This window comes from Equus quagga, chromosome 1 (genome assembly GCF_021613505.1).
Source record: "Equus quagga isolate Etosha38 chromosome 1, UCLA_HA_Equagga_1.0, whole genome shotgun sequence".
Lineage (NCBI taxonomy): Eukaryota > Metazoa > Chordata > Mammalia > Perissodactyla > Equidae > Equus > Equus quagga.
Genome location: NC_060267.1, coordinates 65,831,968 through 65,859,697, shown reverse-complemented (window position 1 = coordinate 65,859,697; position 27,730 = coordinate 65,831,968). Strand labels below are relative to the sequence as shown.

Below are 27,730 nucleotides of genomic sequence, written 5' to 3'. Positions count from 1 at the left end.
TCCAAGAGATTTCAATTCTAGAACAGCAGGTGTAAAATCAACTAATAGTGACAAATGTAAGTTTCAAAGAAAAACACAAACACAAAAGCAAACTGAATCCTTCTTTAATTGAAGCTTATGGAGTATAAAGTCCTACAGAAACATTATAGAGAATCTTCTGGAAAACAGGGATCACACCAACCCCTGCAAGAGGCGGATGAGAGTAATTCATAGCTCACCATGGCTTCCCTGTATCGAGTTCCCAGATCTGTTCACCATTTCATTGCTGTTCCCCTTTCTCTCCAATCCTGATTTCATTGTAAGATAAAAGGAGCTATAGTATTTCAAATTATCTGGCCTCAAGAAATTTAAAGACTTTAATGAGTAGAACATTCAAAAGTTAAATAACAAGGAAGCCAACTGATCTTAACAAGTTACTTTGCTAGTGAAAAGGAAATGGATTGAATCATCCTGGACATAATTTCATTAAGGCTTCAAACCATCCAGGAAAAAGTAGTACAATTACACCATTTTATAATCCAAGTTTACAAAAAGTTTTCTACTCAAATCAGGAAAAGTTTGTACCCATAAGTAGCTTATTTCTAGAAGATCTGCCCCCCAAAATAGCCATGTGTCTCCACTCTTCTTTGTTCCCTTCTCCACGTCAAAAATACCAACTTGACTTTTTCAGGAGGAATGGACAATCCAAGATTATACAGTGAGCCTGAAGAAGAAAATGTTGAAAAGTCTAAAAGCCGGACATAAACAAAGCTGGTAGGGAAGACAAGAGTTGTTCGTTTCTAATTCATTGTAAAACTCAAGACTTGCATTTACCAGTCCTTTCCCCTAAAGTCCTAGTTATTAGAGAGTAGAACCTGGATATACAGTCTGTGGAGGAAAGAGTTGACAGACAACTGCCCTGCAGGTGACAGTCAAGGAGAGAAGAGGTAGAGGTTTGGTGGTGAATGAATAAGTGCCTGTCAGCCAGCCTCTCTTCCTCTCTTGACTTGGATCACCCAATGTAGATGCGATGGAAATCATTGGCACCAAAAGCAGCATTACACTTGGGACATTTGCGCTGGCGGGTGTCATAGCGTGTCTTCACACACTCAAAGCAGAAAACATGGAAGCATTTGGTAAGTACAGCATCCTTTTTACGCATGTTGCAACAGGGACAGGTCAGGCGTGCCTAAAAAAGAAAGAAGTCAGAGTCTGAGCAACCAGAAAGGCTGAAGCCCCAAATGACTCTCATATATAAGCAAACAAACAAGAGAAAACCCACTAAGCACTAAGACGAGAGTACCATTTTTTCCCCGCCAAAAATAAACCAGTCTCTGGTTACCTTCATATAAAGAAGTTCAGAGTTTATTCTCTCAGTCTCTTAGTAGGCCATTTCAGGCCTGGACAACAAAACACAAACAGATCACTGAGGCAGGTTTCCTAACCTTATAATCCTTAATCTCCTCCATCAGAATCTCATCACATTTGGGTACATTGTCTGGTTTCTTTGTGGTCTCCAGTTTCCTTCGAAGTCTAGAGATGTCCTCCTGTGGTGGGATAACATACGCATTAGATACACTGCCCTGAAACCTGCCATTTTTGAGAAGAAAAATTGCTCCAACTTGAACTTTCTGTTGTGAAAAGAAAGGACTTCCTGTTGTTTCATGACCAATTATCTTTCAGGAATGCACAGAATTGCAAATGGCAAGATATTTTCTTTTGTTTCAGAATAAGCAACCATAATCATATTGCCAAACTTAAGTTGCATCTAAATACAGGCATACCTTACAGATATCAGACTAACACAATAAAGCAAGGATCAAAATAACGTGAGCCACATGAATTTTTTGGTTTCCCAGTGCATATAAATGTTATCTTTACACTATACTGTAGTCTATTAAAAGTGTGTAATAGCATTATGTCAAAAAAACAATGTATTTAGCTTAACTAAAAAATACGTTATTGCTAAAAAATGCTAACCATCATCTGAGCCTTCAGCAAGTCTTCAATCTTTTTGCTGGTGGAGGGTCTTGTCTCAGTGTTGATGGCCAATGACCGATCATGATCAGGGTGGTGGTGCTGAAAGTTGGGGTGGTTGTGGAAATTTCTCAAAATAAGACGACAATGAAGTTTGCTGCATCATTTGACTCATCCTTTCACCAATGATTTCTCTGTAGCATGCAATGCTGTTTGATAGTATTTTATCCACAGCAGAACTTCTTTCAAAATTAGAGTCAATCCTCTCAAACCCTGCCGCTGCTTTATCAACTAAGTTTATGTAACAGTCTAAATCCTTTGTTGTCATGTGAACACTCTTCACAGCATCTTCACCAGGAATAGATTCCATCTCAAGAAACCACTTTCTTTGCTCATCCATAAGAAGCAACTTCCTCATCCATTAAAGTTTTATCGCAAGCTTGCAGGAATTCAGCGACATCTTCAGGTTCTACTTTTAATTCTAGTTCTGTCGCTCTTCCCACCACATCTGCAGTAACCTCCACTGAAGTCTTGAACCCCTTCAAGTCACCCATGAGGGTCGGAATCAACTTCTTCCAAACTCCTGTTAACGTTGCTATTTTGACCACTTCTCATGAGTCACAAATGGTCTGAATGGCATCTAGAATAGTAACTCCTTTCCAGAAGGCTTTCAATTTACTTTGCCCAGATCCATCAGAGGAATCACTATGTATGGCAGCTATAGCCTTACAAATGTATTTCTTAAAGAATAAGACTTCAAAGTTAAAATTACTCCTTGATCCATGGGCTGCAGAATGGATCTTGTGTTAGCAGGCATGAAAACAACATCAATCTCATTGTCCATCTCCATCAGAGCTCTTGGGTTACCAGGTGCACTGTCAATGAGCAGTCATATTTGGTAAGGAATCTTTTTTCTGAGCAATAGATATCAACAGTGGACAAAATATTCAGTAAACCATGTTGTAAACAGATGTCATCCAGGCTTTCTTGTTCCATTTACAGAGCACAGGCAGAGTAGATTTAGCATAATTCTTAAGGGCCCTAGGATTTTCAGGATAGTAAATGAGCACCGGCTTCAACTTAAAGTCACCAGCTGCATTCACCCCTAACAAGAGAGTCAGCCTGTCCTTTGAAGCCAGGTGTTGACTTCTCCTCTGTAGCTAAGAAAGTTCTACATATCATCTTTTCCCAACAGACTGCTGTTTTGTCTACATTGAAAATCTTGTTTAGGGTAGTCACTTTCATTAATTATCTCAGCTAGATCTTCTGGATAACTTGTGCAGCTTCACCCTGCACTATTATCTTATGGAGCTGGTTTATTCCCTTAAACCTCATGAACCAATCTAGCTTCAAACTTTCCTTCTGCAGCTTCCTCTCCCCTCTCAGCCTTCATAGAATTGAAAATAGTTATGGCCTTGCTCTGGATTAGGCTCTGGCTTAAGGGAATGTTGTGGCTCGTTTGATCTTCTATCCAGACCAGTAAAACTTTCTCCATATCAGCAATGAGATTGTTTCTCTTTTTTATCATTCATATGCTCACTGGAGTAGCACTTTTAATTTCCTTCAAGAATTTTTCCTTTGCATTCACAACTTGGCTAACTGTTTGATGCAAGAGGCCTAGCTTTTGACCTGTCTCAGCTTTTGACATGCCTTCCTCACTAAGCTTAATCATTTTTAGCTTCTGATTGAAAATGAGAGACGTGCGACTCTTTCACTTGAATACTTAGAGACCATTGTAGGGTTACTAATTCACCTAATTTCAATATTGTTGTGTCTCAGGGAATAGGGAGGCCCAAGTCAGAGGAAGAGCCAGTTGGTGGAGCAAACACATACAACATTTACTGACTCATCCACCATCTTATATGGTCGAAGTTCATGGTGCCCCAAGACAATTATAATAGTAAAATCAAAGATCACTGATCACAGATCATCATAACAAATATAATAATAATGAAAAGCTGTGAAATATTGCTAGAATTACCAAAATGTGACACAGAGACACAAGGTGAGCAAATGCTGTTGGCAAAATGGCGCCAACAGACCTGCTAGACACAGGGTCACCACAAACCTTCAATTTGTAAAAAATGTAGCATTCGCGAAGCACAATAAAACGAGGTATGCCTGTACTGTCAATTCAGTTCTGTGCAAATACAGTGTAAGAGTTTAGAGGGACTGAATTAATTTTAAAGAAGATGAAAATCTGATAGGTCACTTAAGATAACTAGCTTTAAGCTGAAAGTAAATTTGATTAAAATAATTTTCAGATTTATAGATAAGTATAGAAAGGCATCACGGAAAACGGTTTGTGTGCCAAAAACTGAAAGATTGTAGGAGAACTTTAAAATCCTCTAAAGTTGGTGCTACCTCTTTACAAACTCACCGATTCATTCATTTAATAAGTATTTATATCATGCCGCAAGTAGTGGTGGCACGACGGAAGGCTCTGAGGATGTGGCAGGGAAGAAACAAGGCTCTGTCTCTTCCCTCAAGGAATTGACCCTCAAGTAGGAAATGCCATATATTCGACCAATGACTCCTTCATCACATGGGTCACTTCAGCGCTCAGAAAACATCTAAAGGCCAAAATGTAAAGAAAAAACAATTGATCTTACCTGGGCTCGTTTGAAATTGAACATGTCCTTTTCTTTGGTGACACTGTTCTCCACGATCTCATCCTGAAAATCATGCAGCTTCTTCTGAGCCAACTCCAGTTGTGCTTTGAGGTCATCCGCAAGCTGGGCTGCCTCCATTGCCTAAGAGGGATGTATGCATAACATCATCTTACCACCCCTTATTTCCAGTGAGGCAAACGTGACCCAAGTCCAAGGAATAAAGTGAACCTCTAATTTCATCAGTGTTATACTTATTTGTTCCTGTAAAGACTAATCATCATGTTAGATTACAGAGTAATCAACCATACCTTGCGTTTATTCATCTCTAAGGCTTGAGTCCTAAGACCCAGCTCCTTCTCCCCTGTGCCAATGTTGCTTTGTAACAGATGCTCCTTTTCCTCCAGTTTCCTTACTACCTGTAACTGGGCATCAACCTTTGAAAAAGAAAGTCACATTTTAACACAAACAGGAAGGAAAAAAACAAAACTGACTAGGTTCTGTTAATCCATAGGCCCACAAAAGAGAATCTGTTAGAAATCTCAAACTATTACTAATTTTATCCATGAACCCTTCAAAATACATGCAGGACTATGATAATCAAAAGCTTCACCTTTACTATTAAAAATATTGCTGATGATTCAAGTAACAGTCCGGGAAACCACTGAAAAGGTTCTTCTCCAAATTGCCAAGAATAGAGGAAATTTCATTTACAGATATTTACCTTCTTTACCCATACCAATCCCCAAAGCCTGGCTATTCATACTAGAACATGTAAATTATAGCTCAAACAAAAGTCCAAGCATGTCTCTTTCAGAATAAGTAGAAGTTCTACAGTAGTCTTTCTTGCAATTCATGCACAAAATACAATCACACAATATCAAAGGGTAAAAAGTAAAGTCTCGCATCCACAAACTCTCATCCCAACATCCAGAGGCAGTCAGGTAACCATTCTTATAGTTTCCCATGCAGCCTTCTAGAAATTTCTAAAATACACACACATGCACACAAAGACATATACATTTTTAATGCAAGAAGTACAATAAAACAAATCATTTAATGAAATATTTTAGACATTTTTCCATATTAGCAGATCCATATTTGTCTTAACAGCTACATTGTACTCCTTTGTAGGGATGTATTTATTTACCAGTATCCTAATCACGTACATTTAGTTTTCAGGTTTTTTTCCTATTACAAAAAAATGCCACAATAATCATTCTTTTATGTGTATCTTCATGTAGAAAGCATCATACTTCAACAGAATTCTGGAAAGCTTTATTCATTCTAATTACCTGAGTCTTCAGAGTCAAAACCTGGTCTGCCAGCTCCTCCTTCTCTTCTTTAAGCAACTTATGGATCTGATTAGACTTGATACGTTCTGACATGAGCTTGAAATTTGCATCATCCTTCTCTCGCAACTGCTGCATCAAACGGATGTTTTGCTCCTGCATGTCTTCAAAGGCCTGGCCTGTGACATCCATCTCTGAGAGAAGAGCTTCTTCCTCCTAAGATAAGGAAGGAAGAACCTTCATTTTAATAGAATCTTCTAACTCCAAAGACATGAGCCCAGGAAACTAAACTTTCCCACTGTTCATTAGAAATAAATTAACCTAGCGACGGAGAGACTTTGTTTTAAGAAGCTTCATTTTGTCACTAGGTTAGTCCTAGAATACAGAAGTCCTATTATCTGAAGCCACTGGCACTGACTGCTGGTCTGATGCTCATTAGCTGATCTATACTTGAAGTCAGCTAAAGCAGACAAAAATTACACATACCATAATCTAGTAAACTGATCAAGTAACAATTGGTTAAGAGAACTTCTATTATAAAATCTCACATTTTCTCATACTTTTCCACAAGCATAATACTGAATTTAATCTACAGATCTTCCAACAGTTCTTCAAACATCTCAATCTGATAGGTCAAGAGCGGTATCTAAAAATAGTTTTAATTTACACATCTTATTATAACAGAGATGGAGAATCTTTTCACACGTTTAAGAGCCATTTGTATTTTCTGTGAACTATTCATATCTTTTGCCTGTTCTTCTATTGGGCTGTTGGGTTTTCTTCTCTATCACTTTTTGGGAACTCTTTTATATATTAGAAAGATAAGCCATTTTGTGATAAGAGTTAGAAATATTTTTTCCATTTATCTTTTGGCTTTGTTGCTATGTGGAAGTTTTGTGTGTGTTTCTTTTTCATAAGTCGAAATTATCAATCTTTTCTTTCATGTTTTCTAGACTTTTATTCATAGTTAGAAAGGTCTTCTCCACTCCAAATTTATAAAGGAATTTATCTGTTTTCTTCTGGCTCTTTTATGGATTCCCTTCTTTAACATTACATCTATGTTCCATTTGGAAATTATCCTAGTGCAGAGTGTTCAAGTATACATCCAATTTTTTTCCAATGTTATCTTGTTTATTTTTGCATCACCACATTTAACGGTCCTCCGCCTCCCACTGATTCAGAACTGTATCTTCACATATACTAAATACTCCTGGGTACTGTGTTCTGTTTCTAGACTGTGTATTCGGCCCTAAGAGTCTCTGGCCCCAAGCTATTTTACCTACTGAGAATTTACATTTTAACATCTGAGAGACAGGAACTGCCACCCCTCAACCCCATTGTTCTTCTTTTTCACTTTTCCAGGCCATTCTTGTCTACTTTTCCATGTGTACTTTATAATCAGTTGTCTAGTAGCAAAACAAAAACAAAAACTAATATTTTTATTAGGATCACATTAAATTTATACACTAACTTAGGGAGAATTAACATTTTTAAGATAGCAAGTCATCCTATATAAGAACACAGTGTGTCTTTCCACTTGTACTAGAACCTACAGCAGTACAATTTCCTGATAATTATTAAAAAGAGAGAGGGACCAGCCTGGTGGCATAGTCGTTAAGTTTGTGTGCTCCACTTCAGTGGCCCAGGGTTCACGGGCTCAGATCCTGGGCATGAACCTACACACTGCTCATGAAGCCATGATGTGGTGGCATCCCACATACAAAACAGAGGAAGACTGGCACAGATGTTAGCTCAGGGACAATCTTCCTCACCAAAAAAAAAAAAAAAAGAAAGGAGAAAGAGAGAAAAGCAGCAATCGTCAGATTTAAGAAAAGCCAAAACCCCACTTTTTACAAAAGAATGTATACTGGTTCTAATAACATTCCTGTTTTCAAAGTATTTAATGATCGAGTCACCATTAAAACTACTTCCTTTCAGGGGCCAGCCCAGTGGCACAGCAGTTAAGTGTGCATGTTCCACTTTGGCAGCCCGGGGTTCACCAGTTCAGATCCTGGGTGCGGACATGGCACTGCTTGGCAAGCCATGCTGTGGCAGGCGTCCCACACAGAAAGTAGAGGAAGATGGGCATGGATGTTAGCTCAGGGCCAGTCTTCCTCAGTAAAAAAGAGGAGGATTGGCAGTAGTTAGCTCAGGGCTAGTCTTCCTCAAAAAAAAAAAAAAAAAAAAACAACTACCTCATTTCATTGTCTTTTGCTATTTCTTAGAAACAGTGAAGGTGTTCCTCACAATGAACATACACGGTTTTTCCAACCATTTTTCTTATCTTTATTATTGAATGTTAATAAAATTCACTGAGACTTAAAAAGAAATACATGTTCATTATGAGAAAGGGAAAAGTCTCGATAGTTCTATGACCCAGAAACAACCACAGTTAACATACTGGTTATTTATTTATAACCTATTTGGAGGACATGCTTTTCTTGGTTTCATATATTTACAATCCTAATGTTATAAAACTTTATATCTTTTTAAAAATTTTGTATTCATTATATCCTGATTCCAGATCAGCAGAGAAAGGATAGATCCCTCAATAAACAATGTTTGAACAACTAGCTATTCATTTGAAAATAAAGTTCTGGGGCTGGCCCAGTGGCGGAGTGGCTAAGTTTGCATGCTCCGCTTTGGCGGTCCAGGGTTTTGCTGGTTCAGATCCCGGGCACGGACATGGCACCACTCATCAGGCCATGCTGAGACGGCATCCCTCATGCCACAATTAGAGGGACCCACAACTAAAAATATACAACTATGTACGGGGGGGCTTTAGGGAGAAAAAGGAGAAATAAAATCTTTAAAATAAAATAAAGTTCTTTCCTCACAAATACACAAAACAAAGGATGAGAGACTTCAACGTATAAACAAACAAGCAAATATATAGGAGAAAAAAATATTAACAACAACAAAGACTAGAATGAAGGAGCCAATTTCACTTACTTGTCAAGTAACATTTACTTCAAAGCCAATTAAAGGCAGAAAGCACGCCCACCTGCTTGGCCATGGCCAGCTTCTTCTGCAGGTATTCTATCTGCTCCTCCACTGCCCGGATCTTCCGCAAGGCATCCTCATCAGCCATTTTCTTGTTCTCTTTTTTCTCCTTATCCTCTAGATCCTTGAGCCTTTGCCTTAGATCATCCAACTACAAGAGGAAAGGAATCACACAAAAACAAAGAAAAAGCTATAAAACAATTTTAAACATCAATTAATACTGTGCATGATGGAGGGCCCGTAACACCAGAAGAACCTTTACAGAATTGTGAAAGGAGATAAATGAGATACTAGTACACCACGTCACAACACTGTTTTAACATCACTCCAACAATACAACCTTCCATCAGCAACATTTTTGAGGAGTACACATGTACCTTTCTTTGGAATAGGAGTTCTCATCCTTTTTTTCTAGGCCCCAAAATTTTAAGAGAGTAAGACATTCTTCCCAAAAGCAATCAGAAAATCACTATAATAATAATTTATATGGGGAAAGCAGGACTAAAAACTCGAAAAGGCTCCTCCTATTCCCACCAATTCTGATATACCTTATCACCTAGCGGAGAATCTGGAGATCCCTATTTCAAACGGTCTTTGAAAGTGAAGAAAATGTTGCTGTTTTAAACACTAACTTTAAAGATAAAGAAAGAAACTATATCCTTCAGAAGTGTGAAGGAAAATCCCACAAATGAAGACTTTAACCAGAATGACAGGTAATGGCAGACCAGATTACCTCTGCCTTAGACTTCTTCTCAGCTGCCATTAGCTGAACCTTGTCTCTCTGTTCCTTTGGGGCAGAGCGGTACATATCTAGCAATAGTTTCATCTCCTTTTGGCTCTCCTGTGCCTTCCTATGACGAGGGTGGTAGAGGGGAACGGTGTAATGAGAAAACAAAGGGCATCAGAGCAAGGGCATGTTGAAGTGAGCAAAATATCTTACAACAGTTCTATTTTACACTTTATGTTACACACCTCAAAGACAAAACTTTTGCAATGACTATCAAGAGACTTCTGGATATACTCAGAAAGTACCGTGTATAAAGGAATCATTTCTACCTTATGTTAGAGACCAAGTTCTCTCAAATAAAGTTGTAAGATAAACACTTGCGGCACTTATTAAATAGGCAGATTTCTGGGGCCCCACTCTTAGAAACTGAGATTCAGTAGGTCTGGGATGGGGTCCAGGAATGTATTTTCACCAAGTCACTCAGGTGATTCTGATACCACACTTGAAAAACGTTCGTCTCAAAGCGACCAAGAGCAGGGAGAAAAAAAAGGAGAAAACTGAAAGTTTAAACTATGATCCTAATACTAGACTCGATAGTTGAGTGACTAACCATCAGCCGAAGACTCTTCATCCCTTCTAAATCATCAAAACTCTTAACTCTACTTTTATACAACAAAGAAGTTCAAACATTTTGAGCACACGGTCCTTAAAATCCAAACATCAAGAAAGGCTCAACCACGACCACTGGGGACCAAGAAGTAACTAGTTCTACCAGAGAAATTACTGGTTATGCAAAGGAGAAGGGTCGATATGTAAGGTTACGATGGTGTGCCACTGGCTTAACTGTCTGTCTTACTGTTCTTCCAGGAAATCTCTTAAAATGAGCTGATATATACACAAACTAGTTAACTGCCAAGCAAACAGATCAATATTGTTCAAGTTAGAGTGACACATAATCTACCTAGTATAATTTAAATTACAATTAATGCCAGCAATCTGTCCAAATCCGATAAATAGCAGTAGATCATTTCCAATAACCCTCATGAGTGTTACTTCAGTCACGACTCTCTTTCCCTTAATTGGGATTCATGAAGAATATGGCTTACTTATCCTTCATGAATCCCAGGGGGTTTACTGAGATCTGACCATTGATCCAGACTTCGAAATAGCCAGGTAGGCCATTTTGGCTGCACACTTGATCAAGAAGTGAGACCACATTAATTGTACATTTAGCTACACTCAAAATATTAGTTACCAGATAAAGTCATGCCATCAACTGAACATTTCACGCATGATGTCCTAACCTTAGCTTTTCAGTCAGAAACATTTACTCTAAACACTGCTCTTACTTGAGCTCAATCTTCAATTGTTTGATAATTTCTGCTTCCTTTTTCCTTCCATCATCATGTTTCCCTTTCTCTTTCTCTTTAGCAGAATCTCTCTCCTTTTCTGACTCTTTTAGTTTCTGCTTCTCTCGTTCTCTCTCCTTCTCCTTCTCCCGCTCTCTTTCTCGCTCCCTCTCCTTCTCCCTTCTTTCTCGTTCTCGCTCCTCCTCATCCCGTTTGGACTTAATTTCGTTGGCTTCCTCCTGAGAGCCCTTCGATGCAGAGGACTGGGTGGATAAGTCCTCAGAATCTTGCTTTAGCTCTGCTGGCTCGTCCTTGGGGTCCTCAGTACTGGACTGAGACTGCAGGAGGGCACTGCCACTGCGCAGACGCGTCTGGGAGGACAAAGAAAGGAAAGACACACATCACTAACGGCAAGCACAAGGTCTTCCTCCCTCAAAAACAGCTTTACAAACTTCATAGCAAATAATACTTATCCTACTCCTCCTGGGTACCTTGTTGAGGTCAGACTGGGCTTCCCTCAATTTCCTCTTATACCTCAGGACCTCCCCTTTCAGCTGGTGATTGTGATTCTGGAGGCTACTGATGAGATGGCGCATCTCCCGGTTTATGGGACCTTAAATACAGCAACAGCGACGTTATGAAGAACTGTCATGAGGGCAGACGCACAAGGAGAGAAAGTGCAGAACCCATCAGGAACCTCTGAGGAACAGGGAGAGTTACCAAAAGAAAGATTCCTTCTCAGAAGATGAAAACAAAAGTGGCCAATGTGAGTTAGAAAACAAACACCCAGGCTGTGAACGAAAATGAATTATAGGATTTGATTCCAGGTTCTTGAGGACTTCTGAACTCCAGTTAGTACTAACAAATACTGGTGACCACATCGTGTCTTTAAAGGAAGGCATTTGCAGTAGACAAACTTCAGGGTGGGGTGAGAGCAATTATACCTGCTTGTTCATTGGCAGCAAGGGTCTGCTCAAACTCTATTCTCAGCATTTCATACTCCTTGCGGACCTGGGCCAGGGTATCTTCCAGCTGGATCACTTCGGTCCTCAGCTTCTTATGAAGACTAACCTCATCTCGCTACACACAGAAAAAGGAATCAATCAAAAACTCTTACCAAAATGTGTAATTATCGTCATATTCTATTATTATGTTTCCTAAGTTTGATCTATAAGACTCTTAAAAAGAAAAAAACCAAGAAAAGAGATTACTCTGAAGAGTTCCAATTCAATCAATACTTAATGAGCACCAGACAGCTACAAAACACTGATTTGAAAACTGGCAGGAAACTCAAGAAATAAAGGAAATGGCCCCTAACTGAGAATGTTACAATTTAGTTGGAGAACTAAACAATAAAACAGTATATAAACATAAAGTAAGATATATTAAATTCACTTCATGTGGCAGACTTACAGTAAAAGACCAACTACTATAAACATTACCTTAAGGACTACGGAAGATACAGAAGTGAACACATGCATAAAAGTTTCTACTTTTAAGAAAAATGATTTACATGTGCCGTTATACGCTCTAATGGCTCGTAAGCAGCGACACACCTTCTACCCACTATTCTCCCGCATGCACTTAAGGCTCCAGCCACACTATTTTTATATCTGCTCTTCTCACTGCTCGGAATGCCCTTCTATTTTTATCTACCAGTAAACTTGTATTTATCCTTAAAAGTCACAGTTCACTTTGGCAAATAGAATCAGGAAGGTTCCACAGGCAAATGAGATGCTTTGTCTCCTTTACCACTGCATCTTCTGGATCTCCCTCTATTGTACCAGTCTGCATTCTAATGACTACTATTCTCTCCACTAGGCTGCATGATCCTTGAGGCTGGCTGCCCGCCATCTAGCAGAGTAAAGACCTCCGGTCACTCTACAAATGCTTGCTGAATGAATAAGAGATTAATTGCACATAAAAATATAATTTATATTTATAGATTATAATTATATACAATTATAACATTTTTGAGGCAGAAAAGCTTCTATACAGAAGACAAAGCTAAGCTGTTACCTCAATGAGCTCCACCTGGCGCTGGTGGGTCCCCCTGGTGCCATGGAGCAGCGTCCGAGCCTCATCCAAGTGCGCTTTCAACTGCAGGCTCTCGTTGTACAGGACAGAGAACTGCGACTGCATGCAGCGATATTCCGGAGTCTCTTTAACCACTTCTTCCACTGCACTCCGCAACTCCACCTTAGGAAGGCCCAAAGAAAACTCAGAAGCAGGATCTAGCATCTGTGCTCTGGATGCTAGACAGGAAATAAAATCTAAACTCATTAACGTCCTGCACAAGTTTTCTGAAGATTATGAAGAATATGTACCATTCTTCTAGTTATACAAAATGTATCCCAAATTAAATTAGACCATCCAAGAGGTGGTACTCGCTACCTGTATTCTTTCACCCAAGAATTGTTTTAATTGATACGTGTTTTACATTATGTGTCAACCTAGATCCCAGGACAATAGAGGGGCCCTATGAAATCTGTCCAATCTAAGAACAGAGAAGAATGCTACAAAATTTGTCACCATGCTTATTTTAAGAACATAGTTGAGGACCCCAGCCACTAACCTGCTCTCTTTAAGTCACAGACAAAAATATTTTTGACATCGTATCAAAAACAGTCATGCTTTTCCTAAGCAACTGTTTGCTTTAATTACCCAAACACTTTAACTGATTTAATGCAGGTTGTTTTTGTTTTTTCAGTTCAAACACCCTTACTCATATATTTATTTAAAAACACATCAAATTATAAAAGACAGATGGCTGTGATTAAAAGAGGGGTGGGAAGACTTTCAGAATCGACTTTCTTCCCCACCAGAACCTGGAGAGAGAAAATTCTAACGAGCAGGTTTGAAAAGCAACAGGATCACTGATCACATTTCTTTCTCTGTTTGGGCAGCTAGAAACTGGAGAGCCAAATTCTGTGGCCCACATTTGGCAATTACTGAGATGTGAGTGGCCTACCCTTCCACAGTAGGTACATGTTCTTCGCATATTATCTTGTATACAAGCGCCATTTTTTGATCCATTTTGAATCCTCACCCTAGTTTACCCTACTCCTCATTTTTCTCAACCATTCCTAAGTTAAAACACCTTGATTCAGTCTACACATCTTTGTAGGTTGCTTTATATCCTTTTCAGAACAAGGCAGGATATGAAGAATAAGTAAATACAGAAGTAAATAAACAGATAAACCGATAAAAATTTTTCTTTCCCCTCATAAATTATGAGGGTTCACAGTAAGTAAGTGAGCTGAGCAACAAGTTTCGCTGTGCGGCCCTCAGAGGTGTGTCTCCTACCTTCAGCTTTTCATTTTGTGTAGTGACCTCCTCAAAGTCTTGCCGAAGTTTCTCCAGCTCACAGTGACGGTTCTGAGCCAACTCTTTGTTCTCCTCAAGCTCTGCGTTCATTTCCTCAAACTGGAGAGAAGCAGGAAAATAGCAAAATGAGAATAAAGAAAAAGAACTTTTCAATCATTCCATTCCTAAGCTTCCATCTTCACTGATCCACTCTTCTAGCAAAACCCCCTTCACCACTTGTGAACACCCCTAAATACCCAGCACAGCACCTGACACCAAGTCAACTAACGCATCCTGAGGGAGTCCCTGATTTTACCTTCCGGGCGTTGATAGTGATTGTGCCGCCATAGAGACTGCTCCCCGCACCATACACCTTATAACCTTTCGAATTCACCTACAGAGAAGACAAAGATTCTTTAGTGAGAGACGCTAACATTTTAGTCTGATAACCAAAGTACTTTCAGAGGAGTCCATTTTGTCCCCCAGGACTACTACCCACGGCCACCCTTTCTGAGTAGACTCCTTAAAATGATGCTAGTCTCCAAACTATGAATAAAACAACACTTGCCCGTTCTAGGACTTCTGCTAAGTGTCGGTTGAGTCGCTGTTCCCTCTTTCGAATTTTGTCAATATCCCACTGCAGGTCATCAATCATGGATTCTAGGACAGACACTCGTGACTCAGCTGTCTCCACTTTACTCTGCAACTTGGAGAACTATATCCCAAAGACAGCCATTTATAAAAATACAGCAAAAAAAGACAAAGTTAGAAAAGGAATGCCTTACATCACTACCTTACATCCAAAATCTCACTAAATTAACCCTTGCTTATGTATCATTATAGAAAAAATTTAAATAGAAGATGTTCATCCTCTTCCCAATGCATGAGTACAAAACTGAACTCACAGGTTCTTTGAAACACTTCTGGGTCAGTTACAATCATGCAAACTGTACAAGTCTATAAGAACTCTCACAAAAGGAAAACACCACTTAAGGTTCAATAATTTTTCCACCTCTGAGTAGAAACACAATTCCCTAGATAGAACACAAACACAAAAGAAAATGTGTACTTTTCAAGAGACAAAACATAACATCCTTGATTTTACCAAATATTTTAGGAGGTCAAAATCAAATACATATTCAGAAAAGACAGCTCTCTCTACTCCCAACTTTCCCTTCCCATATCCCCATAAATGACAATCCATAGAGAATGAAAGGAAAACTTCCTTTCTCTTTGTTAAGCTGACCCTAGGGCAATGTAGAATCAGATAGTATAAAGATACAAAAATCTTTGCTGTTCTGTCTATTTAGGAGCTATACACCAGCTAATGCTATTTAATACTTTAATGACAAAACTATTACATTTTCACAATAATCTATACATACTCTTTGTGTTGGTTTTGAAATATGGCCCCAAAATTCTTTGACAGTCTTCTCCTCAAGAGATGGAGTCACTGTCCCCTCCTCTTGACTCTGGGTCAACTTTGGTGACCCAGTGGAAATGACACTACATAACTTCAAGGCTATGTCTGAAAGGCCATGCAGGTTCCGCCTGAGGTTCTTGGGATGCTCATTCTCTAGAAGAAGTCAGCTGCCACGTAAGAAGTCCAACTACCCTGAAACTGCCATATTGGAGAGGTGACATGCAGGTGTTCCAGTGGACAACTAAGGTGAGCTCCCAGCTGACAGGTAGCATCGACAGCCATGACAGTCATCCTGGAGTTTACCCAGCTGAGCAAAGCAATGTGTCTCTCCAGCTTAGTAATGCTAAGTGAGATTTGGCAAATGGCTGGAAGAGGAAGATCTTTCCATCTTGGCAGCACTTAGTGTATGTCTTAAAACATTCTATTTTTTTACTACACTCCAACTGATTTATAAGCATCATGGTATTCTAACCCCTCTGAAGATCGATGAGAATACATATATCTTAACAAACTCCTCCGATGATTCTCATGCCATCAGCGCAGGATGGACCTTGGCGCTGGAATTCAGGACACAGGGCATAATGAATACAGGCTTTGAAGTTAAACAGACTTACATCTGAATTAGAGTTCAATCACTTTCTATCTACGCCTCAGACCAGTCACCAACCTCTCTGAATCTGTTTCCTTAGCAATAAGATGGGAGTTATTTGAGCATTAGAGATAATATTCATAAAGTGCTTAAGTGCTAGGCACTAAGTAAATGTTCACTATTAACTTACTAATAAGCATAAGAGTAGGTGGCCAAACTAAGGTAGGTCAAATTTCAGCAGAAAATCCTTTGAACTAAACCAAAATGATAATCAGAGTCAGAAGAGTCTTAAAAGGCCTATCATCACTTTATCCCAATCATTTTATACAAATAAACAAATAAAAAAAATACTCACATCTTGACATGATTTGGTCATGGCACTACTTATGTCCAAGTTTGGACTGAAAACCCATATTCCTCAAGTTCCTAGGCCATCATCAATGCAGAAGTTCCCACTGCCCCATTCTCAGAAGAATTTCTACCAACTCATTCCTCAGTAACATTGTATATGATCCTTTATATTTGGGGTAATTCATTATTGGAGGGTTTGGTGTATTGTTTTGCGAAATTCCACATGATGGTATTTTTTCCGAAAGACTAAGATCCTAAAACGTCTGTTTAAACAGAGGCATAGTCAATTATCCTCTTCCCTTAACTCTTCCTCAGATTTTTATTTCCCCAAGCTGGCTGCTTTAGCCTGACCTGCATGCTCTTCAATATAAAAATAGGCTTTCTAGAGTAAGAGGACCTTTGAAGCACTCAGAATTCAGAGGCAGTGTCGGCCACGGGCCACTAGAAAACATCGTCTCTCCTTTCTGGTCAAGTACCTCCTGAGACATGGTGCGGTGCTTCTCCTGAAGGAGGTCTGTCAGCTCCTGCAGCCTCATGTTCTCCTGTGCGAGGAAGGAATTCAGCTCCTGCACTGCTTCCTCCACTACTACATTATCTGAGAGAGAAGAACTGTACTTTAGTTTAGCATCTATAGTGTCAAATTTTACAACTGTACATCCCACCAAAGCATTAACACACTGTCTCACTTGATTTTCCTGAAAACTTCAAGAAGTAGGCTGGTTTTTATTATCTTCACAGGACAAGTTAAGTACCCAGAGGTTAGAGGACTCGCTTAAGGAAACGAGCACATCTTGCGATTCTGTAGAGACACACACAGGGCCAAGGTCCCCTAACTCTCATCCCTTTCTTTAAAGTCAAAATGCCTTGAGAAAAGAAACGGGGAGGGTCTATAACTTTACTCAGATAAGGCACAATCACCCAAAAAACTGCATTGTAGAATTATAGACAAAAGTATCTCTAATCAGTGTCAGACTTAACAGCAATAAAATTCTATTTCATAAGACCTATTATTCACTAACACCAACATGAAGTATCTCTCTATTGGGAAAGAGAAGCAGAGCAGGGAGCAGAAATTTCCTTGTTCAAATGAGCACCTACAAAATCATGAAGAATAAAGATAAGAGCACAGAATTACATATCATATTCCAGAAAACTATGCTAGCGGCACTCCTGAGCTCAAAAATCAGAATGTACACTACTACTTACAAAGAAGGTAGGTAAATCTACAGAACTTATTACACCAAGTTAATAGGTTTAAAATTAGAATCACAAATACTATAGCTCAAATCCAAACGCTAGTAAATGAAACCAGATACTCTCAGGACATACATTGCCCTTTAGAGACAGTTATCAGGAAGAAAAAGTGTGCTCTCTCATACCGCCATGCCTTGGCATCACTTTAAAAAACAGAACACAGGACAGGTTGGTCACGTGGTGGTTTTCTTGGTTTTTCAACCAGGACTGCCCATCAGAATCTTTAAAATTAGACACTTTCTTAGGACCCATCCCACAGCTACTAAATAAGAATCCCAATGGGCAGAGGCAAAAAAAGAGTATGCTCCAAAAACTCCCAAAGTGATTCAGATTCATAATCCAAGTTAAGAACTAGGGACTGAATTTTTGTCTTCTTAATAACCCAAGGACTGACAACAGTGCTTATTTAAAAAAAAAGCAGCTCTATAAATATTTAGTGAATTAATCAACAAGCCAATAAATGCCAATTCTTTTGAATCAAGAATCAAATAAACACAGAGGGAAAATGAACTGCAAAAAAGCTTACAGCTGATGCTACAATTCATGCTTTAAACATCTTTATCTCTTAGAAAGTTCACTTTCAATGGCAATTGCCTTTTTTATTATAAATAATAGCTAAGCTATTTGTAATTTGTAATAAATGTTTTTATTTTTTAACTTAAACCCTACTTTAAAATGCATGCCATCAAAAAGAATAATTTTAAAGTATTGTTTAATTTACTACTCATTTTAGTTCCTTTTTAAATACAGCAATTATTTTACTTGATGTTCCTTTATAAAATCAAGCCTAACGTTGACAAAGCCTCTGCATATGGCATATCATCCACATATAATATGTATATGGTATTTACTATAATGTATATGGTATATCTGTGTGGCCTGTTATTAAGATTTAACAATAACCATCTAACTGTTCAAGTAGAGCCAAGGGAGAAAGAAGTAACACACAAGTTGCTTTATATTAGGTGACAGAGAGGATTTATAGCCATTCATTCACCATTAACTAAGTACCCATGAGATACCAGATACAATGAGACACACCAGAGAAACAAAGAAGAGTGAGCCAAGGCACTGCACCGAGAGACAGGGCTTAGCTGGGAACACACAGGTAGATGAGACACATGAATACAAAAGTCTGGGAGGAGGCCAACCACACTGTTGACAATGGTTATCTTCGGGAAGTGAGACAGGAGGACTGCTATAACCTACCTTTACATATTGCTGAATTGTATATTTTAAAACAAGTATCTGTTATCCAAATAATAAAACAGAAAAATACACAAACACACTAAAGGAAAAGCAAAAGCAACTGTTGCCTGCTAAATTTTCACAAGTCTTTTACATGCCTCTTCTTTTAATTCTGTTGATAATTTAGACCAAGTATCCTTCAAAACAAAATTACAGAGTAATAAAATTCTTATTTGCCCACCAAATGGTTCAACCTCCATTACTTTCAACTTATTCCTTTCAGAAATGAAAGGTTAAACATCTTAATGATAATCAGGCGATGTAATAAGATATAACAACTAGACCACGATTATTATTGAAAACATGAAATCAAGACATTTAAGAAGATGCAACCTAGCTACACAAATACTTTACTGTACTGTACAAATATAATTTCTGCATTAACACTGAACAGTAACATAATTAATTCAAATAATCCTCATTTCAAATAGACACTTCCCATCCATATTATATTTTCTATTTTACCTTTTTAAACAGAGATCATCTAACAACTCTTTCTGAAAATATTAGAGATAACAGAAAAAGAAAAAACAAGAATATATTAAAACTGACTCTTCGAAGTCAAAAATTCAACATCTAATAAAGGAAATTTTTGAAAAATATAACTCCAATATTTAAAATAAAGTATTTACTACCACTAATAAACCAATGGCCAAAACTACACAAATATCCAGAAATAGAGCTATTTCTTAAATAATAAAATTAATTCTGCTACTTATAAAAGTGTCTAATAGAGTATCAGATTGGGGCTGATAAATCTTTCCCCAGCTTCTTACAGGACTGGCATGTGACTCAAAATGTGAAGCACTCGTAAAATCCTAATGAGCCACAGTAATGACATTACTGGTAATACTGGAGATTAGATTCCAAGGAACATAATTAAAAACACAGATGTAAGTTTTCAAACTACAGATGAGCATGCAAAGCTGAGTCCTTGTTCCTCCCCCTCTGCTCCCCATCTCCTCGTTCTTGCCTCACCTCCACTGTTTAGCTTTCGGGATAAGAGCTCCACTTTTTCTTGTAATTTATCATAGACAGTCACAATCTGGGAAACGGCTCGGCGGGAGGACTCCACACGCTCCTGCAGCTGGGACTCCATCTCTTCACTGGAACTGCTGGCCAAAGTAGCAAGGAAAGAGAAAGCTGGCTCTTGCCCTTCCCCTGAGGACACGGGGGGAAAAAAGAAGCCCCCAACATTATAAAACTGGAAATACCAAAAGCTACTTTTTTCCCTCAAATGGAGAGCCTCAAAGCAAAGCTCTACTTCAAGAACCCAGACAGCAGCAGTGGTAGAACCCATCACGAATTCTCACCTCTCTCTCGGTCATCTTTCCGTTCCTGATTGCTATCCGAGTCCGGCTCTGGTTCAGGTACAACGAGGGCTTTTCTTTCTGTGAGCAGATCTCCCAAACCCTGCTCCAGGTCGTAGCGTTTAAGGATGATACGGATGTTCTCATCAAACTGGAGAAGGGCAGGTCCAATGATGAGAAAACAAAATACACAACTTTGGAAATGAAGACAGTGCTAAGGAGGACTATAATGCTCAAATAAAAATCTGAGCAAATAAACGAGTTAGCTACCTGACTCCAGTACCGGTTGACGATCAAGAGTGAGGCATCATCGGTGGCCTGTCTTCGTTCTAGTTTTTCAATGTGCTCACGGAGTTCATCTTCAATGGCCTGCCGCTGATCCAGCATTTCTGCCAGCTTGCGATTTTTGCTTTGCAGAGTTCGAATGTCTAACTCCTCCTGCCTCAGGAAACCAGTCTTATTAGTCTCCACAAAGAAAAGACAGATCAGCTATTAAACTCAACAAGGTCATATTAGTTAATTAGTTATCTCCTATGAGTAAAGCTAGTCATTAAAAAAAAATCTTACAACAAACAATTAGATAAGAAGTAGAAGCAGAAGAAATAAAGGAAAGGGTCTATGATGACAGAAGGAAAGAATGACACAAACACACTAGCAGTCTCTCACCCATCTCACTGTTCTATTCACATGTACATCCACAAAGTACTGCTACTGTGAGGCTCCACCATCCAGCTGGATCACCCTCCATACCAGACAACACCGTCGTCTATCTTCTAAGCACTGCCATTCAAGACTGGCACCCGGGTCCTTCTCTATCCCAGTCCCTGCCAGTGACCTGAATACACATGTGGACATCCTCTGGCACCTAGGCTGTATTTTGATTTCCTTAACTCCAATGATTATCGCCTCCACTGTGCTTCAGCCATGCATTTCAAAAGTCACATCTTGGACTGTTGTCATTATCTGAAACTGTGCTACATCTGAAATCTTAAATTCCAACTTCCCACTGCCTGAATAAAACCATATCTTTCTAGGTATCTCGTGCCCTTATCCCAATATAACAGTCCTCATCTAGATCACCAGAATTCTGATTCTCTCCTTTCTCCCTGTCAGTCCCGTTCTGTCTCCACTATCTTCCATATCTTGACTATACCCTATAGTACATTCCTTCAAACACTTGCCTATCAGGCTCAATTCTCTGCCCTTACCCTTTTATTCTGCCTCTGCAAACCCCAATCTGAGTTAACCCACATATCCGACTATTCCATTCCTATAGCCAGTATGCTGAGATCTCTAGGTAAGGTCAGTTAGGGAGACTGGCACCTTTATAAAACGAACGCCAAACCTGAACAGATCTTCTAAGTTGTCCCGAAATGTTTCTTTAACAAGTGAACTATCTCCTATTCTCCATCGAGGCAGTATCAAACTGTACCAAGCCCCGCCTCCTCTCACATCACACCGAGCAGACAACTTTGCTTCCTATTTTAAAGAGAAAATAGAAGCCCTCAGATGGAAAGCTCCTCAATTCCCACCTCCTCGACCCTTTCACACCACTTCAACCTTTGCCCACATTCCTAAAACCTCACTTGTGCTCAGGACCCCGTTCTCTTCTGTTTCTGTGAAATTGTCACTCCCTTAGGAATTCCCCACCCCACTCAAAATCTTTCACCTCTCTCTCTAGCTCCCTCCCTCGCACAAGCTGGGAGGTGGGCAGTATCTCAGGCAAGGAAACAGCATGTGGAACAGATTACATTTTTACTTTACCTAGGAATTAATGAACACTTTAAAGGAAGAACTACTTACTAGAGCACCAACTTCTGATTTCACTTTCATTTTCTCCCATTTTGGTTAAAACATTCTTGTTACACCAAATAGTTAACAGTTTCCCAATTGCAGCCGTTTATTAATATCATTAATAAACTATATGCTTAACCCCTTCTCTGAGCACTGCCTTCCCCTTCTTGCTCTAACTGAAACCAGGAAGAGAGTACAGCCTCCACAAGGCTTCTCCAATGGTGGTGGTTTCTCTCCCACACTCCTTGAAGCCCTGGACCTGGAGGCAGAGGTGTCCTCCCTGTTGTCCAGTGCCACTTCCAGGCCATCATCCCACCCTCTTCCCTAAAACCTCCTAGCTTTGCAGCTCATGCCATTGGTCTAACCACTCAGTGCTCTGCTTTGTTGCACTCATCTATAAATGGCCAGCTCACTTCCCCACATTTCCTGAAGATTTAGCACCTCACTTATTATCACTGTCTCCACTACTACTCCTGTAATAGTTCTTTCTGATTTCAATTCCCATGTAGATAATCCTTCCTGTATCTTGGCTCATCAAGTCGTTGACCTTCTTTCCTCCAATGACCTCATCCTCTACCTCCCTCAGTCACCAAACTCCCAGTTATTCTTAGTCTTAATTTTATCTGTACCTGTATGTTCTCCATAAGCTCAGTTTCAAACACCCCAATCTTTACAATTACCACCTGTTTTTCCAGCTCACTCTCTCTAGTTTGCTGACTCCAACAATTCTTCAACTCCACTAGAATCTGCAATCCATTGGCCCTATAGTTTTCCCTCTCTTTCACTTGTCTCTCTCCCTTCTTTATCAAAATTAAATTCCATGATCAGTCATTAAAATTTAGTACTTTTATAACCTTCTCCTTCCTCATACTTGCCTGGGAAAAACCCCAATCCTGGTAACATCTGACTCTCCGCCTACTCCAGGCCTACATGCATACAGCTGAATAGGATGAGAAAAAAATCAAGCACCATGCTGCCTCGTCTCACTTTAAACTCATGATCACAAATTCAAGGAGGCCCTCAGTGCTGCCCAGCAAGTCTACTCCATCTCTCTAGTCCATTCTCTCTTCAAGAGGACTACTTCATACCTTCTCCTGTCTCTTCAAACCTCCAAAACTTCCTCCCCCATCCTCACTCTCAGATGAGTCTTGCTTCTGATTTCACTGAAAAAAAAAAAAAGAGGCAATCAAAAGAGAATGCCCACATCTATCTCCCACAACCACAACTACAAACCTACCTACATCTGAACCCATATCCCCTGCCCTACCTGTTGCAACAGATAAACTGTCTCTGCTCCTTGTTAAGGCCAATTCCCCTACTTGTGCGTTATATTACATTCTCTTGCCTATTCAAGGACAGCACTCCAGTAACCATCTCCTCTTTCTGCTACATCATCAAGTCTATCCGCTCCCCCAAATCATTTCAATCAACAGATAAACACGCTGTAATATCTCCTACCTCAAAAAACCTTCCTTTGACCTCACGTTTCCCTCTGGCTACTGCCCCATTTCCTTTGTTCTGCTTTACATCAAGACCCCTCTAAAGCACTGTCTCTACCCTCTTTTCCTCAACTCCTCTCCTTTCATATTCTCTTAAGCTCACTGCAATCAGGCTTCCATTGCCACCACTCCACCAACATAGTTCTTGTCAAGTCTCCACTGAACTTTCTATTGCTGAATCCAACATCTCAGTCCTCCCTTTACTCAACCCATCAGCAGCACTGATCAGCTCCTTCTTGAAACACTTTCTTCATTGGCTTCTGGGACCCCACTCTCTTGTGTTCTCTTTCTACCACAGTGGGACCCCTCTTTTTCTGTCTCTTTGGTTAGTCCCTTCTCATCTCCTTGACATGAAAATGCTGCAGTGCTTCAGGGCTCTCTTCTCAGATCTTTTTTTTTTTTTTTTTTGAGGAAGCTTAGCCCTGAGCTAACTACTGCCAGTCCTCCTCTTTTTTGCTGAGGAAGCCTGGCCCTGAACTAACATCCGTGCCCATCTTCCTCTACTTTATACGTGGGACGCCTACCACAGCATGGCGTGCCAAGCGGTGCCATGTCCGCACCCAGCATCCGAACCAGCGAACCCCAGGCCACTGAGAAGCTGAACGTGCGAACTTAACCGCTGCACCACTGGGCCAGACCCTCAGATCTCTTCTTTATCTATGCTCATTTCTTAGGGTAGACCCTCCAGTCTCATGGATTTAAATACCATCTATAAAAAGATGTTTCCCAGAGGTACAGCTTTAGCCCTGACGTCTCCCCAGACTGGAGATTACAATACCCAACTACCTATCCATGCAGAAGTCTAATAAATATCTCAAACTTACATGTCCAAAATCAAACTCATGATTCATCTTCCACAGGTCCCAAAAATCTGCTCCTCTCTTACTCCTCCCTAACTCAGTTAAGTGGAAACTCCATACTTCCAAAATCCTGGGGTCATCTAGCCTCCTTTCTCTCATATACTTCATCCAATCCATCAGCAAATCTTGTCAACACTACCTCCACAGTGGTCCAAGCCACCATGATCCCTCATCAAGATTACTGCAACAGCCTCCTGTAACAGACACACTTGAGCCCATGCCATGTCCCGTCGGCCTGCCAGATTTCAGCACAGCTCTGGTGGACAGCTCCATCCACACTGCCAGTGTTCCTACTTCAAGGACACTTTGGAGTCTCTTAGTATTTTGTTCCATAATCTCAGTTGGCTCACTCAGCAACCTCGAAGTGAAGAGGGAAAGTTATTGTCTTCAACCAATTGAGGCAGCAAACAGTGGATATATGCCCCAGCTCTCCATTCTTAGAGAGGCAGAATGGGAGGGGGAAGAGGAAGAAGGAACAAGGGCTAACTGAACTTCTGCCTATAACCCTTGCTCCTCCAAGTCTATTCTCCAAACATATGCCAGGGCACGTTACTCCCCTGCTTAAGACCTTCCAATGGCTCCTCGCTGCTTTCTGGATTAAGTCCATGCTGCAATGTGTGCTCTACACTTCCCTTAGAGCATGTGGTTATCCCTATGAAGAACACATACCACTCTACCACAACAGTCTGCTCCCTTGACAATGCCACCCTACAAACTGAAGTTCAGGGGCCACCATCCTCAACGTAAAGCACAGTGGATGGCAAATGACAGATATTCAACAAATATTTATATTTATTGAACGAATAAACGTTCTTGGGATGGGTGATGTGAGACACCACTGAAAAAAATCACCTCCTGGCTGCAGTATAGAGGAGGTGAACCCCAGGTGGTCTCAGAAATGACAGTTCATCAACAATTTACTCTCAGCGTTCCCATTATTCTTTCCGATCTTCAGCCTCAAAACAAATAAGTAACACATGTGGTTTTGTAAGCTATACAGATGTAAAGTATTTTAATACCACATCTCCACAGCTGAGTTTTAAAATACAGAATCCTGACCTAGATCAAAACCCATTATGTCGAGCTGCTGATGTCTAATGAACTCATAACATTACCATCAGCTTTGGGTGTATAACAGTCGAATGAAACTGTCAACTCCATAAGAGCAAAGACAGTATCAGTATCTATTTTAGTCACCATTATATTCATATCATCTAGCCCAGTAATAACTATTAATAGCTCACAGATATTGAATACTTATCATGTTAAAGATAATATTTAAACCCTTAACAGGGACTCTCTCATTTTACCATGTCAACAACCCAAGGAGGTAGGCACTATAATTCCATTTTACAGGCAGGATAACACGAGGCCAGGCAACTGGGAAGTGGTAGAGTGGAGAATCAACTCCAGGTAGTCTGGTCTCAGACTCTCGCTCTAGCACTCCCTCAACGATTCTGCTACCTTCCCTTAGCACCTGGCACCTAATTTTTCAGTGAATGAAAAATAAATGTACAGCTTCCCACTGTTAAATATGTATGATCAATGCTGTGTCAGTCACCAGACTCTCCAAAGTATATAAGTACACCTTTGAAAATAAAGATCAAATGTCAATATATCTCTTCTTCAGAACTGACCAGCACATCATTTCACCTACTTTTAGCTATTTTACCTCCCTTTTCTTTTCAAATCAATTCCCCTTACTCCAGAAGGTTTCCATAAACTCTTCCTGTGAGGTTGCAACGAACAGAAGAAAAGCACACTCTCACAGCATTGCTTCCACATACCGTTGAAGAGACGCCCCCGAGCTTAATTGTTTCCACCGTGGTCCCCGAATCTTCAACAGCTGTCTTCTTCTCAGGAGGCACAGATGTGCCAGGCTCTCCGGCTGATCTTTTATTTCCAATTCCTGACATCTTGGAACAAGATGATAGCTGTTTTCCTAGAGGGAAAAAAAGAGCAGAAACTGAGGTAAGATATGCAAGGAGAACAACAATAGAGACCACTTATGATGTAAAAAATAGCAATTTTTCCAGCTGACCCTTAAACCTGGATCCATTAATTCCACACCATACAACGCTTGGAAAGAGAAAAGTAAATTGTGGAGCAAGAGTCAGGGATGAATTCACATGACTAAAAATTTCTAAATAGAATACTGATAAGAAATAAGACAATGGGCAAAGGATGAAGAGAGCAAGAAAAATTTCAGAGATCTGACATCCTGAAATGCCAAGATCTGAAAAGTACAGGTTGATCGGGACGAAAGTTAATTCTGCAGTGTTGGGAGAATCACAGAGCTGAAAGAGATCTGGGAGATGTCTACCAAATCATTAATATTAGACAAGTCATTTATCATCTCTGAGCCTCAAGTTTTGAAGCCTGGAATAACAACAGTATATGCTTCCTATACCCCTTATAAGCAGTGAATAAGTATAGACAGAACTTAGCACGATGCCTGACATGAAGTATCCACTCAGAGATGCTAGCTCTCCTTTTCATATTTGCAGTTTCTTCCCTATTTCCAAACACTCTCCCCATGATTTTGTGCAAGGCTAGGAAAGACTTGGGCGCGAACCCCAGTTCTACCTCTTAGGGAGCTGAGTTGCCTTGAAACAGTGAGTTCGCCAAGAGCTGCAATTTCCTGGTACGTACAATGGAAGTGAACAAATATTGTGTCTGCCCTACCTGCCTCCCAGGGTTTCGGAGCTCAAAGGAAGCGGAGAGAACGCTAAGGCACTTTGCTACTTTAGGAAGCAGCCCTGCCATCAACGAGCCTACACACTACTCTGCTTCCAATTCAAGCTCCAGGAGAGGAGTATCGGCGGCAGCAGCCTGAGGCGGATTCCCCCGCGGAGACCGGAGACAGAGGAGCAGGACAAGGGCCTCAGTCGGACTCGCTAGGGGCCAAGGACCCCAGCCTCCGGCGCGGAAACTTGCAGGCCCGGGAGAGGGAGGCCCGCGAGCTGGAGAGGGCAGAGCTTCCCGAGGGCCTGCACTTACCCGTCGCGCCCTCGGCCGAGATCTAACCTGGATTCTTCGAACTCGCGCCGCCAGGGAACGGAACTCGGGGCAGTTATTCACCAACGTCCGCGCAGCCCTCCTACCTCTCACCCCTGACCCGCAGGCAAAGACCCATCCAACTTCCGGGAGGCGGGGCCAG

At 40.3% G+C, this 27,730-nt stretch overlaps 1 protein-coding gene across 3 annotated transcripts; it reads right to left on the bottom strand.

Moving 5' to 3' along the window:
- Positions 1-88: 88 nt before the first annotated feature.
- On the bottom strand, positions 89-27,730 carry RNF20 (ring finger protein 20). 3 transcript variants are annotated; one of them, XM_046674777.1, is made up of 20 exons: positions 27,571-27,730; positions 26,358-26,512; positions 20,688-20,855; positions 20,421-20,568; positions 20,086-20,268; positions 17,082-17,200; positions 14,811-14,957; positions 14,559-14,636; positions 14,243-14,362; positions 12,956-13,135; positions 11,881-12,016; positions 11,428-11,549; positions 10,937-11,307; positions 9,594-9,711; positions 8,862-9,011; positions 5,861-6,073; positions 4,877-5,002; positions 4,569-4,709; positions 1,425-1,526; positions 89-1,168 (listed from the first exon to the last, which is right to left on the bottom strand). In XM_046674777.1, exons 2-20 carry the CDS (start codon positions 26,484-26,486, stop codon positions 992-994), a joined length of 2,928 nt encoding a protein of 975 aa, XP_046530733.1. In that variant the 5' UTR covers positions 26,487-26,512; positions 27,571-27,730; the 3' UTR covers positions 89-991. The 3 variants fall into 3 exon arrangements, with proteins under 3 accessions (XP_046530733.1, XP_046530742.1, XP_046530752.1); XM_046674786.1 differs by having other exon boundaries at positions 27,598-27,729; XM_046674796.1 differs by lacking the exon at positions 27,571-27,730 and adding an exon at positions 23,300-23,374 and having other exon boundaries at positions 26,358-26,494.

Excerpts from the sequence above, each read along its gene's own strand:
- RNF20 (XM_046674777.1), bottom strand. The coding sequence starts at position 26,486 with ATGTCAGGAATTGGAAATAAAAGATCAGCCGGAGAGCCTGGCACATCT. Across the intron at positions 5,003-5,860 it reads TTTTGACTCTGAAGACTCAG|GTTGATGCCCAGTTACAGGT; the intron begins GTAATTAGAATG and ends TCTTTTTCAAAG. Across the intron at positions 4,710-4,876 it reads TAGAGATGAATAAACGCAAG|GCAATGGAGGCAGCCCAGCT; the intron begins GTATGGTTGATT and ends CATCCCTCTTAG.